Genomic DNA, 15,915 nt, shown 5'->3' on the forward strand with positions numbered 1-15,915 from the left:
TAGACTAATAAGTATGATTGACAATAGACAATTTTTTTTTATTCAAAAACATTAACTTTAGAGTTTTCCTCAATACAGGAATTATGTAGTTAATGTACAATAATACTCTCTCCAGTCCAGTAATTCCTGAATGGTGAGGGAGGGCTGCTGAGGAAATCAGGTTGAAATGAATATCTTCAGATGTTCCACTGGGTTTCTTCAAGGAGTTTGGGAGGACATAGAATTACACTGTTCCCTTGTACAATGGTTTCTTTTCTAACAAGAATAGGTGTTGAGCTGTGAGACCAAAGCGGTGTCTCTCTATTTTATTGCAACAATGATAGTGACTAGTCTGCCCTGTTGTAATGCTGAGTGTTTGAAGTATGTTGAACTAATACTCAGCAGTTTTATCAGTTCCCTGAAGCTGTCTTGAGACCTAATTCCCATAAGAGCTCTAACAGCACTCTTTTGTATTATTAGGACTATACTGAGGTTTGTCCCTCCCCAGTTTTGAGTCTGTATCTAATGTGAGATTAGGTAGCATCTGCACTGCCAATTTGTTTAATTGAATAAATGATTTATTTTCCAATTACTTTTTACATAACTATAACAGTTACATTATTTGGAAAAATGACTGACCACTTTTCCTAGTAGTATGGCCAGTTAAGAAGAAATTTAAAACATTCTAAAAACATAGAATTAAAGTCTAGCATCTGGCAAAAAGCTTAAAAGAAAAAACATCACTTTTTGTGGTATCTGTATAACTTACATACTTAATAAATTAATATATACTAAAGAAGGATATAATGCACAAAAACAAACAAAAATTAAATTTCCAACAAAATATACAATAAAATGTTATTTACAATATTAGTAAAAATCACTAACCACATACATACAACAAATTAAATTTAAATCCAATATTTTATGAAATAATATGACAGATTATATAATTAACCAAATGTATCATGTCAACCATGTTATTTACAATACATTTACTATGAAATTTATTCCATATTTATGTTACTTAAAAAAAATCAGGATCCTGAAATGAGAAGAGCCAAGCAGTAACGTTTCTACAAAATTCATCTATTAGTTCTTTTTATATCTGCAAGTAATTGATTAAAATACATGGGTCCTAAATAACAAAAGAGGGGGCAAAGATTTATGAAATAGAGGAAAAGAACTCTCACGCTTATTTCTCTTAGTATTATACATAAAAAATAATTCTATGTAATTCTGAGTTTTTCTAATAATCATTTATAAGTACCTCCCCAGCAACTTATACCACACTGCAGCCTACAATTAATCAGATCAAAATATAACGATCTTATTAATGATGCACTGCAGAAATTCTTAAGAAATAAAATTTTCTTATTGATAATCTTAACATTTTATGAAATTTCGTAATGGTTTGCTGAAAAGTCAGTTTTTCGTCAAAAATTACATCTAAATATTTTATACTATTTACTTTTATATTTTATGCTTTCTCAAAGCCTGAAAATCACATAAATAAAAATTACACGTTCTGGAATGGAATTTCAAAGGAAGTGGTATGTTACATCCAACAAAATCAAAATTTATATATTTTGTTGTGGTTACAGTAATTTGCATCATTACTCAGACACCATTCTCTTAACATGAGTAGGTCCCTCTTAATCAGCTGACCAATAATTTCCTGATCTTCATGGGTGTACAAAATTGAAATGTCATTAGCAAGAGCAATAATTTTACCATTGAAAATCAAATTCAATAAATCATTTATAAATGTTAGAAATGATATTGTGGATAAAACCGATCCCTGCAGAAATATACATTCAGGCAAATCAAACGATTATAAAATGTGCTCATCATTATTGCAATTAATTAGTTCTTACCATACCGACTGAAGCACAATCAATAGCACTTCAACTATTGTGACATAGTCATTAATGACATGACTGTGGAGCTTCCAAATAAACTCCAGCGTACTCAGAACTTTTGCATCAGCTTCATCAAACAATTATCTATCTATCTTAAAATTACAAGATCTTCGAGACTATAACTCACTCACTCTGATGCACGCTCTTTTAAATACAAATTGTCCCAGTTATCTATCAAAACAATTTTCAATTTATGTTTGAAATAAGTGAACAAAGTACAAGATGGGGTCCGTCCTTACTATCCATCCCAATTCATCGAACAACTATCTTTAGTAAGTCAATTACAGTTTCTGCCTGTCGATTGTGGAATGCTTTATGTGTAAACATCAGAGCCATTGATAAGCGCACTGGCTTTGGGACGGAGGTCAGGGCCTTGATGCTGGGGGCTCAGGGGGTATAGCGATTGGCAGCTTTGGAGTGTGGTACTTGGGGCAATGGAATGCAAGTTGGATGAATGCGAGTGTGTCTTGTAATAGTTATGTAAATATGTATAACGTTACATTAATTATTGATGCTTGTTTTTTTTTAAAGCTAAGATCCATTTAATATATAGTTTAAGTAAGTGGATTTATGCTTAGTTATAAATGTTAGTTTAATTTTTTTATGAGGTTAAGTGGTAGATAGGACTTTATAGTTCTAACTTCCCCTCTATTAAAGACATGTTTCATTTCAATAAACAAGGTGTGTTCAAAAAGTAACAGGAATTTTTAAGTGTTGAAGGTTTGGAGAATCTGATTGTTAAGATTGGTTTTTTAATTCTGTTGATACTTATGCTTCTGAAGTGTAATAACATTTCCAGCTATATTCATTGTTTACTTTTTCAGTGACAGCTGCTAAGGTTAGACGTGTTTTATGAACTCCATGATTTTTGTTTGTTAAAAAAAATGAATCAAAGAATTTGTATCAAATTTTATGTAAAATATGGAATAAAATGTAACAAAGTCACAGAAATGTTAACAAAGGCCTATATGGTGAGTCTGCTATGAGTAAAATAAGGGTTTACGAGTGTTATAAACGTTTGAACAATGGCCGTGAAGATGATGATGATGATGAATGATACGAACGTCCAAGCTTATCAACAGCGTCAAAAAATTGGAAGAAATGGTTATGAATGATCGCCATATTACAATCAGAAATGTTGCTGATGATGATGGCATATCAATATAGACTCATACCGAGAAAATTTTACGTTTGTTTTGGATATGAAATTGTGGTGGTACAATTTGTTCCAAAACTACTGAATTTTTAACAAAAGCCGTGGTGAATGGAAGTTGCTCAGGAGTCACTAAATGAAGTCAAAGATGATACAGAATTACTGACACATCTTATAACGGATGACAAAACATTGGTTTACAGCAGATATAATATCGAAACTGAGACAATCATCCCAGTGGAGCCTTTCTGGATCGCCAAGACAAAAGAAAAGGATCGACAAGTGCAGTTGAATGTGAAGGTTATACTCACTGTGTTCTTTGATTTTAATTGTATAATGCATCATGAATTCTTGCCACAAGGTCAAATGATCATTAACCTAAGGACTGGCAACTAAATTACCTCTATTGGCAGGCCTCTTATACAGGTTTTGCAAGGGGATTTTATAAAAAATACTAAGTTATTTGATTATGCGTTGTTATACATCATTTTTGTCATAAGTCTGTATTTTTCACAGTGCAAAATGTTACAAGAATTTTTTTTTATTTGAACCTTTGTTATATATTTTTTTGTTTTAAGAGGGTGAGATCATATATACAGAAGTAGTATATTTGTACTAAATCAAAATTCCACAATATAAAAGTTATTTATACATTTCTCTAGTTTCAGAAAATACATACTTGAGGGACTTATTTCATATTTTTATTTTTATATTGAAAAACTTGAAAAAGAGCTTTTTTATGAAAATTACATTACACTGGTAACATGCTATATTACAAGGATAATAGTTTGTTCGTACAAGTAGTAGCAAAACTCATAGCATGTAGCAAGCCAAAGATCGATTTGAGAAGTGTTTCGAAGATTGGAAGAAGCGCTGGCACAAGCGCCCCATAATATTTAATGTGGACTATTTTGAAGGTGAGAAAATTAATGTAGACAAATAAATAAATAATGTTTTCAAAATATTTTAATTCCAAATACTTTTTTAACGTAACTCTTATATAAAATAAAAAAACTTGCAATAGAAACTTCATAAACGCACTTGAAAAATTAGAAAACATTCTGTTTTGAACCACATAGTAGAATCTTACTAAGTGCTTGCCTAAAAGTTTCTCAGTTGGTCATCCGAGTGTAGTAGTAGTAGTAATGAAACAGAACTACTGTGTTGTTGGTATAGTTTTAATAAACACTAGTAGAGGCCAATGTGTATCATCTAACAGCTGCCAGGCTTCATATAAACAAGGTGTTTAGAAACACAAGCATGGCTGTTGAATGCAAGAGCAGGTTTGCCCATATAAACACGGGCATGGCAGTCAAGGGGTTTTAACTAATTATTATGAAAGTGTTTATCGAATTTAGTGGCTTTATGAGCAACATTAACACAGTAAAATTTGGAACAAATGAAAAACACAAATTTTTCAAAATAAAGCTTTATTCACCATACACATAAATATAAAACAAAACACTAGTTAACTAACTACTGATGTATAAATGGAATGTATATAATCTATAAATAAATAGGAAACGCTATATACAATAAGGACAAGGTAGGAACAAGTACAATATTGTTGAGAATACTGGGCAAGCAGTTGTCGCCCGGATCTGGCAACATGAACACGTGGGAGTGAGATGGCAAAATAAAATACCAAATACCTCTAGCTAAACCACATACTGGATACATTTTCAACTTTATAAGTTACTGTATTTTACGCTAAATACATAAGCTAACGTCATCCCTTATTTGTTTAAAACAAACTCATAAATAGATATTCTCAGTAAAATCCAACAAGAAAGAGAGTATATTATCGATTGCAGTCTTATCAACAATTAGAGATTCTCTAGATTTAACACAGTGTAGTAGAAGTGTTTCATCGTGCCCAACTCCAACAGAGCTGTAACAACAAAAAACTTTGTCAGAACTTACTCATTTTAACATTCACAGAGTGACTTCATCTGCATATAATTGAAGAATTCCCTTACAGTTGTTTGAAGTGAATGTAATATTATTGATAATGCTCATAGGTAAATTATTAATAGCAGTGGCATTTTAAAGAGTGTTAATAATTAAAAGATTTTTAAGAGATAGTCCTAACTCCCTGGATAAAGATACTGAAATTCGATTGATTTCATGAAAAACTAGGTTGGGTGTTTAAACAGACTCTGAAAAAGAATACCAGGATTTTGAACAACAGTTACTTAAAAACTATTAAACATAATTCAATGATTTAAATGTCAAATTGAAGAGAAGAGAACAAATTTTGTTTTCATATATTAATGTTTTTTTTTTTTTTTTTTTTTAAAAAAGAGACCAATCCCCTTTTAGGCCTTATTCTGTCCGTCCTCATGGGCCACTGGCCTGTGCGAGGATCTTATCAAACAGAATAAGGGGGAGAGTCGATACAGTACAAGGTTGATGGTACTGATAAAAAGTGCAACGGTCACAGACAGGATTTGAACCTGCGCTATCTCTAACTCAGATCCAAAGTCCAACGACTTAGACCACTCGGCCATCGGCACTCCCATTGATGTTTCAATGTGAGTCCCATTTAATGCTCTGCAAATATCAAAGCGGTATTTGATTTTCTCACCAAGTATTATGTAGTGTCTATTGTATTACAGTTGCGATCGCTTTCGAAATTTGCACACACAAATGTGCCAAATCACGAATATTTACAGCATAAACATCAATCTCATTGAGCATGAAACTAGCAAAGTCTGTATGCTTAGAGAGGGCGATCAGTGCGTTTAATCTGATGTCTTAACTGAATTTTGTAGGCATAAAGTCTCATGTTTTATGAATTACATTGTAGACTTTTATCAATTTGGCTATGTTTAACCTAAGACATAGCCACAACTTTATACCTACAAGATAGAGCAGTTCAATTTCTCTGCTACTAACTTTTGTTAATCAACACTATTACACAATCAGATAATCAGCAGTCATTTTATTGCTCAAGGACATTATCACCATTTGTACACCAAAACCATTTCATGATTACAGAAGACATTTTAGTTGATATGTGTGATGTGAGTTTTATTTAAATACTCACTTTTAATAAATCATTATACAGAATCAGATTAAGCTAAGTACAAAATAAATTTATAACGCATGTTTTTTAAAGTATTTTCCAAAAACAAGTCTGTTAAAAATCTCACCAGGGTTGTTGGGCCGATGTCAGTAGTGGTTGGGCAGGTAACAGCCGGCAGTGCCCTCCGACTGGAAGCTCCTCTTGATGCTCACATGGGGGAACTGCTGCCTCCACTGCGCTACCAACGACTCCTGTATCTGATCACAGAAGCTCAGGTCCAACAGCTGCAGTTCGTTGAACATACAGAGAAATCTGCAATAGCCGTCAATGAGTTAATCAAAGCTGCTGATTTTTTGATTTTATACACAAGATAATTTGAAATTACAACAAATTTATGAACGACACATTATGTCTTCTAAACACAATCAAGGAATATGTGAAAAACATTTATTTTTACAAAATCAAATTGTCTCTAAAATGTTTTTCAAATAGTATTAATCTTTTTTCACTGCAATATGAAACTAAATTACATTCCTGACCTCCAATGAGTCTTCCAGCCTCTTTCCAAAAATTAGAAAATAACTTTCATTCTTTCTTAATGACTTCCTCTTCATCTTCAGGATAGCCTATTATCATTGAAGCCTCTTGTACAGAAGAAGAGTACTTTTAAGTCTACCAGTGTAAACTTTCAGCAGTTTACAAACCACAGAAAACAATCAATTCTCCTAGGAAATTCTCCACCTATGTCCAGAGTACCAAAGATGACATAACGCTCCCTTGCTATTGCAGGATAGTCAAATAGCATGTGTTCAGCAGTTTTCTCCTCCTGATTTTTAAATACATCTATGACAATTTATGTCCCACTTGAGACTTCATCCTCTTCCAATCTCTGCCTCCTCTTGCTTGCTCCCATTTGACTAGTACCTGCCTTATACCGCTACCTGAATTTGGTTCTTTATTATCATTCTTTCCTCTGGTTTTCCAAGGCCTATATCCTTAGAAACATTGTTCCCTTTGCAGAACATATGCCCGTCTACTTTTCTCATTCATATACTTGCTACCAAATCATAGTCTATTTAAAGACTTATTTCCCTGTTGTGTTTAACCTTAATAACACAATTTTCTTTAATGATGTCAGGAGTACCAAATGTATATACTAAACATTCCATGTTCAAATTCATAATATACTATGAAGGATTAGTCAAGGTCAGGATTAGTCTAACCTGAGGCAGATGTCGGCAGTGATACTGCGCACTCCCAGCAGGTCCACCTGTCGTAGCCGAGGACAGTGCTGTAGGAATGGCTCCAGATCGCGGTCCATGATACCCCGCAATGCAGCCATGAACAACTTCTGTAATCGTGGACAGCCCACTGCTAGCGCATTGAGGCAGTCTCCCGGAACACTAACTCCCAGACTGTAACAGTTCACATGATATTCAACATCACATTTGTTTATCCTGACCAAAAATTAAGGTAATAATTCAAGTACATTGCATCACAAGTCAAAAAATACACAATGACTTGTAGTTTCTTTTATATTCAACTATCACTATATTTCTTTTAAAAGAAAATCACTACAATAATAAATTGATTGATAAAGAAATACTTTGTCACTTTATTAAGTCAACACAAATGCAAAACAACAAATGTATTGCACTCCAAAAATTACGAGCTATTTAGAGTAGTAAAAGAAAAAAATTAGTATTATATTTCATTCAAACCCAATATATAAAAAAAATCTAATTATGGCAACCACTGACTGCCATTCACCACCACAAACTAGACTACATAGACAGACTAAACTGATCAGCCAGTAGGCCACTGCGATGCCACGACACGTTCATTGGTGGCTATTGGCCTTGAACTGTCAACCCACCTCACAAGCCTCTACCCCCTCTGTCAAGAAAACGGCCTGTCCAACATCATTGATCTTGAATAAAAAAAAACCAGTGTTAGAAATGCTTTCTTTATTCTTAACTTTTAACGCATTTGGATCAAATTCCTGTACATATCCCACATCTTTCCCGTACATAGTAAATTCCCGCTCTCCCTGAATGCTAAACATTCTTGAGATATTTCAAGATTAAAATAATCTTACTTTCTTTGAATTATAGAATCCTTTGCATGAAAAATGTTTAGACCTTGACAATACAACACAGTAAATTCAAAGCACAAAGCATAAAATTACTATATAGAAAATTTGTAGAAAATAGAAGAATTTAATTTAATATTGTTTTTTAATGTACTAGTACAAATCCAAAAGTTACAATATAAAATTGTAACAAAACCAAACTAAAACCGAGGTAAGCCTGTTGATTTTCCTATCCACTAGTAACAAAACCAAAATATCTTTAGATTATAATTAGTTTAATCCTTTTAAGTTGTGTAAACCAGAAAACTTAGAAAATAGTCATGACACCGGTTGCGTATGTCTAAGAACTAAGAGTAACTAGAATTGGTCAATGACTATTTCAAGTTCTCTCCAATATTCTTTCTACCTACTACCAAAAGATAGTGTGGTTCACATAGTAGTACTCTGTCTACCTTGAACAGGTACGTTCAGAAATTGGCATAGCTAGTGAAGAACCGAGTCAGATCAAAATTGACATTGATAAAAATTGGTAATAACGAAGTGTAGTGGGATCTACTGCTACTGCAAGATAACCAAATCAAGCAAAGTGGAGCGTAGTTGCTGCTTGGAAGGGTGACCACTGAGCAATCTTGTCCTCGCAAGTGGTCCGCCTGCACAGCCACTGGTGGTGGTTCAAAAATCACCTCTAAGCTGTTGGTCCCCAGGTTAAGTGTTATAGAGGGCTTCTTAACCTTAAGTTCATCTGGTAAACTAAGACATTCTTTGACTTTGACATTTGCATATTCCTACTCTACCCTAAACACACTCTTGCAGGTCTACGATCAATCTGGATGTCCATAATCTGCTCCGTTTCAAAACTTGAAACCGTGCAGATCGATGGGAACGATCCCGTAATCACGATCGAGGACATCTATTTGAATACTGTTCAATAAGCACTTGCTATCTAGAGAAGACCGCTACTTTGCACTGTCAATATCTTGTGCCTGCAGCATATGATATCTAGATTTAGATTTCATTGTTGTGCAAACTTAAACAAACATAATAAGCACTGTGACTCACCACCAGCCAAAGTCGACTTCTTCAAGCATGCTGCACTTGCTGATAGCTCGCACACCCACCGGTGTCAGACTGTAGGTCTTCCAGAAGTCAACAGTTACCAACTGCGGATTGTAATTACCTAGTGCCTGCGCCACCTCATCCATACTGGACACACGTACACAGGATCCTGGAAGCACAGACACAGTGTTTAGAGCTGGCTGCAGTGAAACGATCTTGAGTTTTCTCCAAAAGAACAATGTTGCTTCATGCAGTTTTATACCCTTATTTTTTATAATAACATTATGGAAGATGCCTCATGTCAAAGATATAATTAATACACATCCAAACTTTTTTTATGTTTTGTAGTCTATATTACTATTTTTAATACTTACACAAACACAAACAATGAAGTAAAAACATTTTTTGTTTGTGTGTGACTGATTGTTTGTGTCACTGAACGATGGCAAATGTCCGGAAAAATCCTGTTTCCTTCACAAGTACAAACAATTTTGGGATTTATACTAAATAACCTATAAAAATATTAAGGAAACAAAAAAGTGTTTGAGGTCATACAAATTATGTCTTTAAATTAATTAATTTAATACAATTAATCACCCAAAGTAAGGTTGTAAAAGTGTATGAGGTTTAACAATTTACTTGTGTTTTACATTTTCAGCCACATGAATTATTAGTTTGTCCACACACATTACAAAAAATCAACTAGACTTATGTAGTTAAGAAGAATGAAGAAAAGGGAACATCAGAATGATATAACACAAACAAAAAACATGGTAGGCAAATAGAGAAACAGACCAGTGTTCGCCACTGACAATTTTCAAGAGAAAACTGCAAATAATGCTTTTACTTAGTACACTATATAATAAAACCCCTCAATTCAAGTGAAATGAGATTTTAATTTGAATATATTTAACTTAGTTTCATAGTTGTTACTTCATCAATGATTCAAGTTTTCAGTTTCTCAAGTACAACTGGTTTTAACACCAAACACATTTATATACCTTTTTGAGGAAATTTTCTAAATCAGTCAAACTAAAAATAGTAAACAATAGTCAAAATAGTTATAAACATTCTTATTAAATTTTCATTCTGTATAACTTCTTCTATCAGCTTTAACAAAATTCTGAAGTCTATTTTAGGTTGGTTATTATAATTTTTGGAGACTTTATAAATCTAAAAATTATGCTCAATCACTGATCAAATATCAAACGTACTTTATAGAACACATATTTAGAAATAAATATTATTACACATAATACCAGCAAATACCATTCCATTATCAAACATACCCAAATTGATATGTTTAAGAGCAGGAGATGCCTTCAAAATGTTAACAAGTGGTTGCATCTCTATATGGGTGCGGTACAAGTCCAGCCTCTCGATGGTGGAGACTGTTGCAAGGCTGTTGAATCCCTCAGAGGTGATACGGGAGCAATTCCTCAGTGTCAACTCTGAAAGAAAGAGACTCTTTAAAGCATCTCTATGTGGGTGTGGTACAAGTCCAGCCTCTCGATGGTGGAGACAGTTGCAAGTCTGTTGAGTCCCTCAGAGGTGATACAGGAGCATCAGTGTCAACTCTGAAAGAAAGAGACTCTTTAAAGCATCTCTATGTGGGTGTGGTACAAGTCAATCCTCTCGATGGTGGAGACAGTTGCAAGGCTGTTGAATCCCTCAGAGGTGATACGGGAGCAATTCCTGTTTCAACTCTGAAAGAAAGAGACTCTAAAACATCTCTATGTGGGTGTGGTACAAGTCCAGCCTCTCGATGGTGGAGACAGTTGCAAGGCTGTTGAGTCCCTCAGAGGTGATACGGGAGCAATTCCTCAGTGTCAACTCTGAAAGAAAGAGACTCTTTAAAGCATCTCTATGTGGGTGTGGTACAAGTCCAGTCTCTCGATGGTGGAGACAGTTACAAGGCTTTTGAACCCTTCAGAGATGATACAGGAACAATTCCTCAGCATCAACTCTGAAAGAAGCCCCTCTCCGTGATTTTATGAAACAGTTTTGCTTAATGACTTTTTTGTAACTATTTCAAGTTGATTGTGTTCTCACTTGTTAGAGAACATTCATTCTACATTCACGATTACTCTACATGTTTTTATTGTTACTTCACTGGTTATTGAATTCAACACATGACTCAAATCAGCTGATCGTTCCAACATTCCATAATGAAATTTCTGCTGTTATTTATTATCAACCAACTTGTGTTTATATTAGGTTTCAGAGTATTTAGTTATATTTGATTTGTTACAGTTTTTTTCACTATGATAGGTACAGTTGCTGTAAAATAATATCCTAAATATTATTGTACAGTACCAAAATAATGTATCATGAGTTTTGTAGTAAGGTGTGTGTTGTAAACCTAGCTTGATTTTTATTTGTATAGCAAACATTTAAGTCATTATCACAATCACTTTGGGCAGTTAGTTATTTTGATGCTACATTTTAAAGCGTAGGCTAGTAAAAATGGCAAATATCAATCATTAATTGAAATACTTGCAGAAGGCAATAGAATTACTTGGCAAACCAATCATATTGTAGAATTAATAAAAAGCAACTCATTTACTATTTTTAAACACACATTTTTTTACTCATTTTTTAAATTTTATAATTTACCTTTTATATTCCTACAAGTGGAAGCCACAGCCTTGATAATAGTGTCATCAACAAATCTGCAGCAGTCCAGCCTGAGAGTGGTCAGCTGTTTACAAGTTGTCTTGATGAATCTGTAAAAAAATACAGCTTTAGTAAACTTCCTGGCACTACACATTTTTCATTGATACACTTTCGTACCTAGACACTATTCCATTTGTTCTCCTTTGCAAAAAACTTGTATGATTTGATGTAACCCTGGCAGTGTGTGAAGTGCATCTCAGATGCCCTTCAGCTTTTTTAGATAAAAAGTGCTATTTATTGGCAAGATATCTGGATGATATTTATACCAATGTAGGCAGTAGGTACTAAACTATAGATTTATACATATTATAAGTCTTTATTATCTGGAATTTAACAAGATTGATAAACGCTATTCAAAAATATAATTTCGAAAGCATGCGCCAGTGGTCTGGGGAAACTACCAAATACGTCATTTCTACCAATTACAGGACTGATATCCACACCATTGGCAAATGTCACCAAATACAGAAATTAATTATATTTTCAGCACTGTAACTGCCCTTTCATTCTACTGTGTTCTACTTGTTTACAAATAAACATTCTCCCAAACCCTTACATCGGGTCCAGTAAATTGTGTAAAATACATTGTTCGGTTAAAGATTATAAACTTCTTCATAATTTGATGAATCAAAATAAAAAAGTATCTCCTTGAAGATGAAGATCTAATACATCGAAAGAAATGTCATTAAGGTACTTTGTGCTGAAGGGTTGGTAACAGTTTCTAAACGAAGATGGAGCTAATTTCTCTCACTCACAACGGGCGAAGAGCCAATTTGCCTTTTCTATGATTCTTGTTTATATATTTTATATTATTGTTATCTATTCTAAGAGAAAATAATGAACAGTGTAAAGTACATATTGTATGCCAGTAAAAACATATTATATGCAAATAATAGTTTCATTTCATCCTAATAATATTATAAATGCGAAAGTGCCATTGTTTAGTCTGTTTTGCTTTCATGCATTAACTATTCAACCGATTTTATTGAAATTTTATTTGGGCATTGCTAGGGTCCGTGGGATGAATATAGGCTTATTCTTATTTCGCAAACTTTCTGGGCTATGCCTTACTGGTCTCTAAGGCAGCAAAAAAATCCCATTTTGATCTCTAGAGTTGTATAATATGAATTGAAAGAGCCTTATAACAACATATTCCACATGTATTTTTATTCACAGATATGTGTTCAAACAAAATATACTATAGAAAAAACTAATACATCTTTTTATTAGTTATTTTTTAAAAAAACTACACAATTTTTTAGTGAAAATGTCAACAAGCACTCTGTTAGATATTATGTTATATTTCATTTATTACTCACAGTATTTTAATTTTCTACTTATTTTCAATTACCTAATTAGTTTCTTACATGGAATATATTTCCTATAAAAACATAAAAATCTACTATAGGCTCTAAATTTGTAGCTTGTTTTTGGGGTTTTCACTAAAAGTATGTGTTTTTTTTTATTTTTTGCCTGCAAATAATTACATCCTTATAGGTATGGTTACCTATATTATTAATTTCTAATAGTATATTCTTTTTACAATATAACAATATTTTTTAATTTTACACTTACTGTCTCTAAGCTATAGAAAAAATACTTTGCCTATTACAATTTTTGTAACATTCGTTTTTATACAAAACGTATTGCAGAAATTCTAATTTTATCTACACCGAGAAACTAAGCACACATCCTTTTCCTGCATAGTATTTGTCACATTTTGGCTGTTTGAAATTTTTAACAAGCTTTTTGTACTGCCAAAAAAGGGTTAAGGTTAAAAGTGTTTTACCTGCTCAAACCAAACTCAAACGACACTGTAACGACTTCTAACTTTATCATGTTTAAGTTTGTAATATTGCTCAACTACAAAGCCAATACCGCTAAAAAATCCAGTTATCATGTAACCCTTGTAATCAAAATAAATTGAAAAGATTACGAATTTAATCTTTGACTATTGATTCTGTTTTGTCCTTGACCATTTTTACCAAAACTAAAAAACTCATAGCGTAGCGACTATTGTGAAGGCAGAATAAAGCGAGAAAGTAATTTGTTTTTTTGAAGTGAAAACTTCTTTAGGCGCGTTGAGCGTTTTGGTAGAGGGTAAAATCCTCGGTTCGCGTCACCGACATACTAATGATACTAACCTGCATGTCTCGCTGTGTTTTTTAACCGTAGACTTGGCCGCGGACTACTAACCTGCATGAAAAAGTCAGTCTCGCTGTGTTAAAACTGTCCCGGCGGAGTATGAAAACAGACTGCGAAAATCAGTGACCTTTACGGCTTCCTCTCGCGATTTAAAAGTGAAGCCAATGTCGTACAATTCTGTAAGATGCGTCAAACTAAAGCTCTTAATATTGGCAATCTATTGGTTACATTTTTAAATATTAAAAAAATTTCGAAATAATTTTGATTATTGTTTACATTTTACATAGCGTTTACAATGACAAGAAAAAAGTAGTAAGCGAGGATTTTTTTTATTTTTTGGTCAGACAAAATTTGTCAGCGAGAAAGTTGTGTGAAAATAGATGAATATTTTTTTTGTAATTTATCATTTTTTTATTGGAAGTTTAGTTTAGCCTGTAGTAGCGTATGAAGTGATGAGTGAAGGTTTCTGCCGGAACTGTAGTTAGCGCATTGGCTCACTGATACCGTATTAACTCAATAAATTAGTTTATTGTGCAATAAAAATACCTTTACGAAAGAACCAAGTTAATTTAACTAATTTATTAGTTTTAAAAATATTGTGGGTTTAATTGTTATTGCAATTATATACTTTATCCGTAGCAATAACTGTATTATTTACAACGGTGTTCAACTCACTGTTGTTCACTCGGTGTTTACTCACTTGTATTCTATGTTTAACTAACTATTAATATTGAGCAATTACAACATATTTTTATACAGATAAATGAATAATGAAAACAACGAATATATTTTTAAACATTTTTAATATTTGTACGAATATTTGTATTTAAAATTTAGCATTATTCATTTTAATTATGTTTTTAATATTTAACCTCTTCATCATGAAATGAGTATTATTACGGTATAAGATTTATCTTACTAGCGTGGTAAAATAGATTTCTAGTTATTTGATAATATATTTTCGTGGATTTTAAAATTGGAAAATTAAAAACGCGTCACATTTACAATTACAGATGTACTGCTACTATAACGTATTGTTAATTACTCTCAACTTAATAGTTCCGTTTTCACTTCTATTGGCAGTCCCACGACTGCTACTGTTTTTTTTAGTAAAAAGCTGTTGATCTCTTACTGAGCCATGTTAGTGGTAGTGATGAGATCGTAGCTTCCACACCAAGAGAGGTCCAGCTTGACAAGATGTCGACAGCGGTCAGAAAGTGACGACAAGGTGCCATCGTTGACACAATGCCAGTAGGGCTGTACAGACATTACAGTTTCAGGACATTAGAATTAGTCATATATAATGAGATATATAAAATTAACACCATCAAAACTCAGTAAAAACATTATTTAGTCACCTCAAGAAATAAATATAACAACTAAAATAAATACTTGATTATAATAATCAGGTATTAACACAATTGCAGTGCTGTTTTTCTTACAATACTTGGAAAGAATACATTTAACTAAAAAAATAGATGACTTTCAACTCTTTGTTAAATGTTTATAATTTATAATGTATGATGTGAAAGAATTATAGGATCTCGGACATTTGCCATTTTTATAGTTTCAAATTTTTTGGTTCGTGCCACATGTTTGTGCTTTTGTTTCTGTGCAGTAACATCTTCGGTTCATTCTCTCTAGAGTGAACTTCATGCTGTTGGTATAAAATTTTGAGTGGTAGTCAATTGCAACACTTTTTAGTTTATACGTTTTTGTGATGTATTACGTTCTTTTGACATCTGAAGAAGAGGATAGATTTCAATCCTCAAAACGTAGTGCTTTTTAACATATAACGATGGTAAATGTTCAAAATCCTATTATCCAAGATTTCCAAGTTAGTGTTATGCAATACACTTGATTC

The 15,915-nt window shown here is 33.0% G+C and overlaps 1 protein-coding gene across 1 annotated transcript in view; it reads right to left on the reverse strand.

Moving 5' to 3' along the window:
* Nucleotides 1–4,467: 4,467 nt before the first annotated feature.
* LOC124365813 (F-box/LRR-repeat protein 4-like) overlaps nt 4,468–15,915 on the reverse strand; it is a 32,906-nt gene continuing 21,458 nt past the window's right edge. Inside the window, exons 7-13 of the mRNA XM_046821850.1 lie at nt 15,184–15,308; nt 11,847–11,956; nt 10,520–10,681; nt 9,234–9,399; nt 7,306–7,497; nt 6,210–6,394; nt 4,468–4,945 (exon numbers count right to left, since the gene is read on the reverse strand). Of these exons, the coding sequence (XP_046677806.1) occupies nt 6,229–6,394; nt 7,306–7,497; nt 9,234–9,399; nt 10,520–10,681; nt 11,847–11,956; nt 15,184–15,308 (921 nt within the window). The 3' untranslated portion in view covers nt 4,468–4,945; nt 6,210–6,228. The remainder of the gene's footprint in view (nt 4,946–6,209; nt 6,395–7,305; nt 7,498–9,233; nt 9,400–10,519; nt 10,682–11,846; nt 11,957–15,183; nt 15,309–15,915) is intronic.

The sequence above is a fragment of the Homalodisca vitripennis genome, chromosome 7 (genome assembly GCF_021130785.1).
Source record: "Homalodisca vitripennis isolate AUS2020 chromosome 7, UT_GWSS_2.1, whole genome shotgun sequence".
Lineage (NCBI taxonomy): Eukaryota > Metazoa > Arthropoda > Insecta > Hemiptera > Cicadellidae > Homalodisca > Homalodisca vitripennis.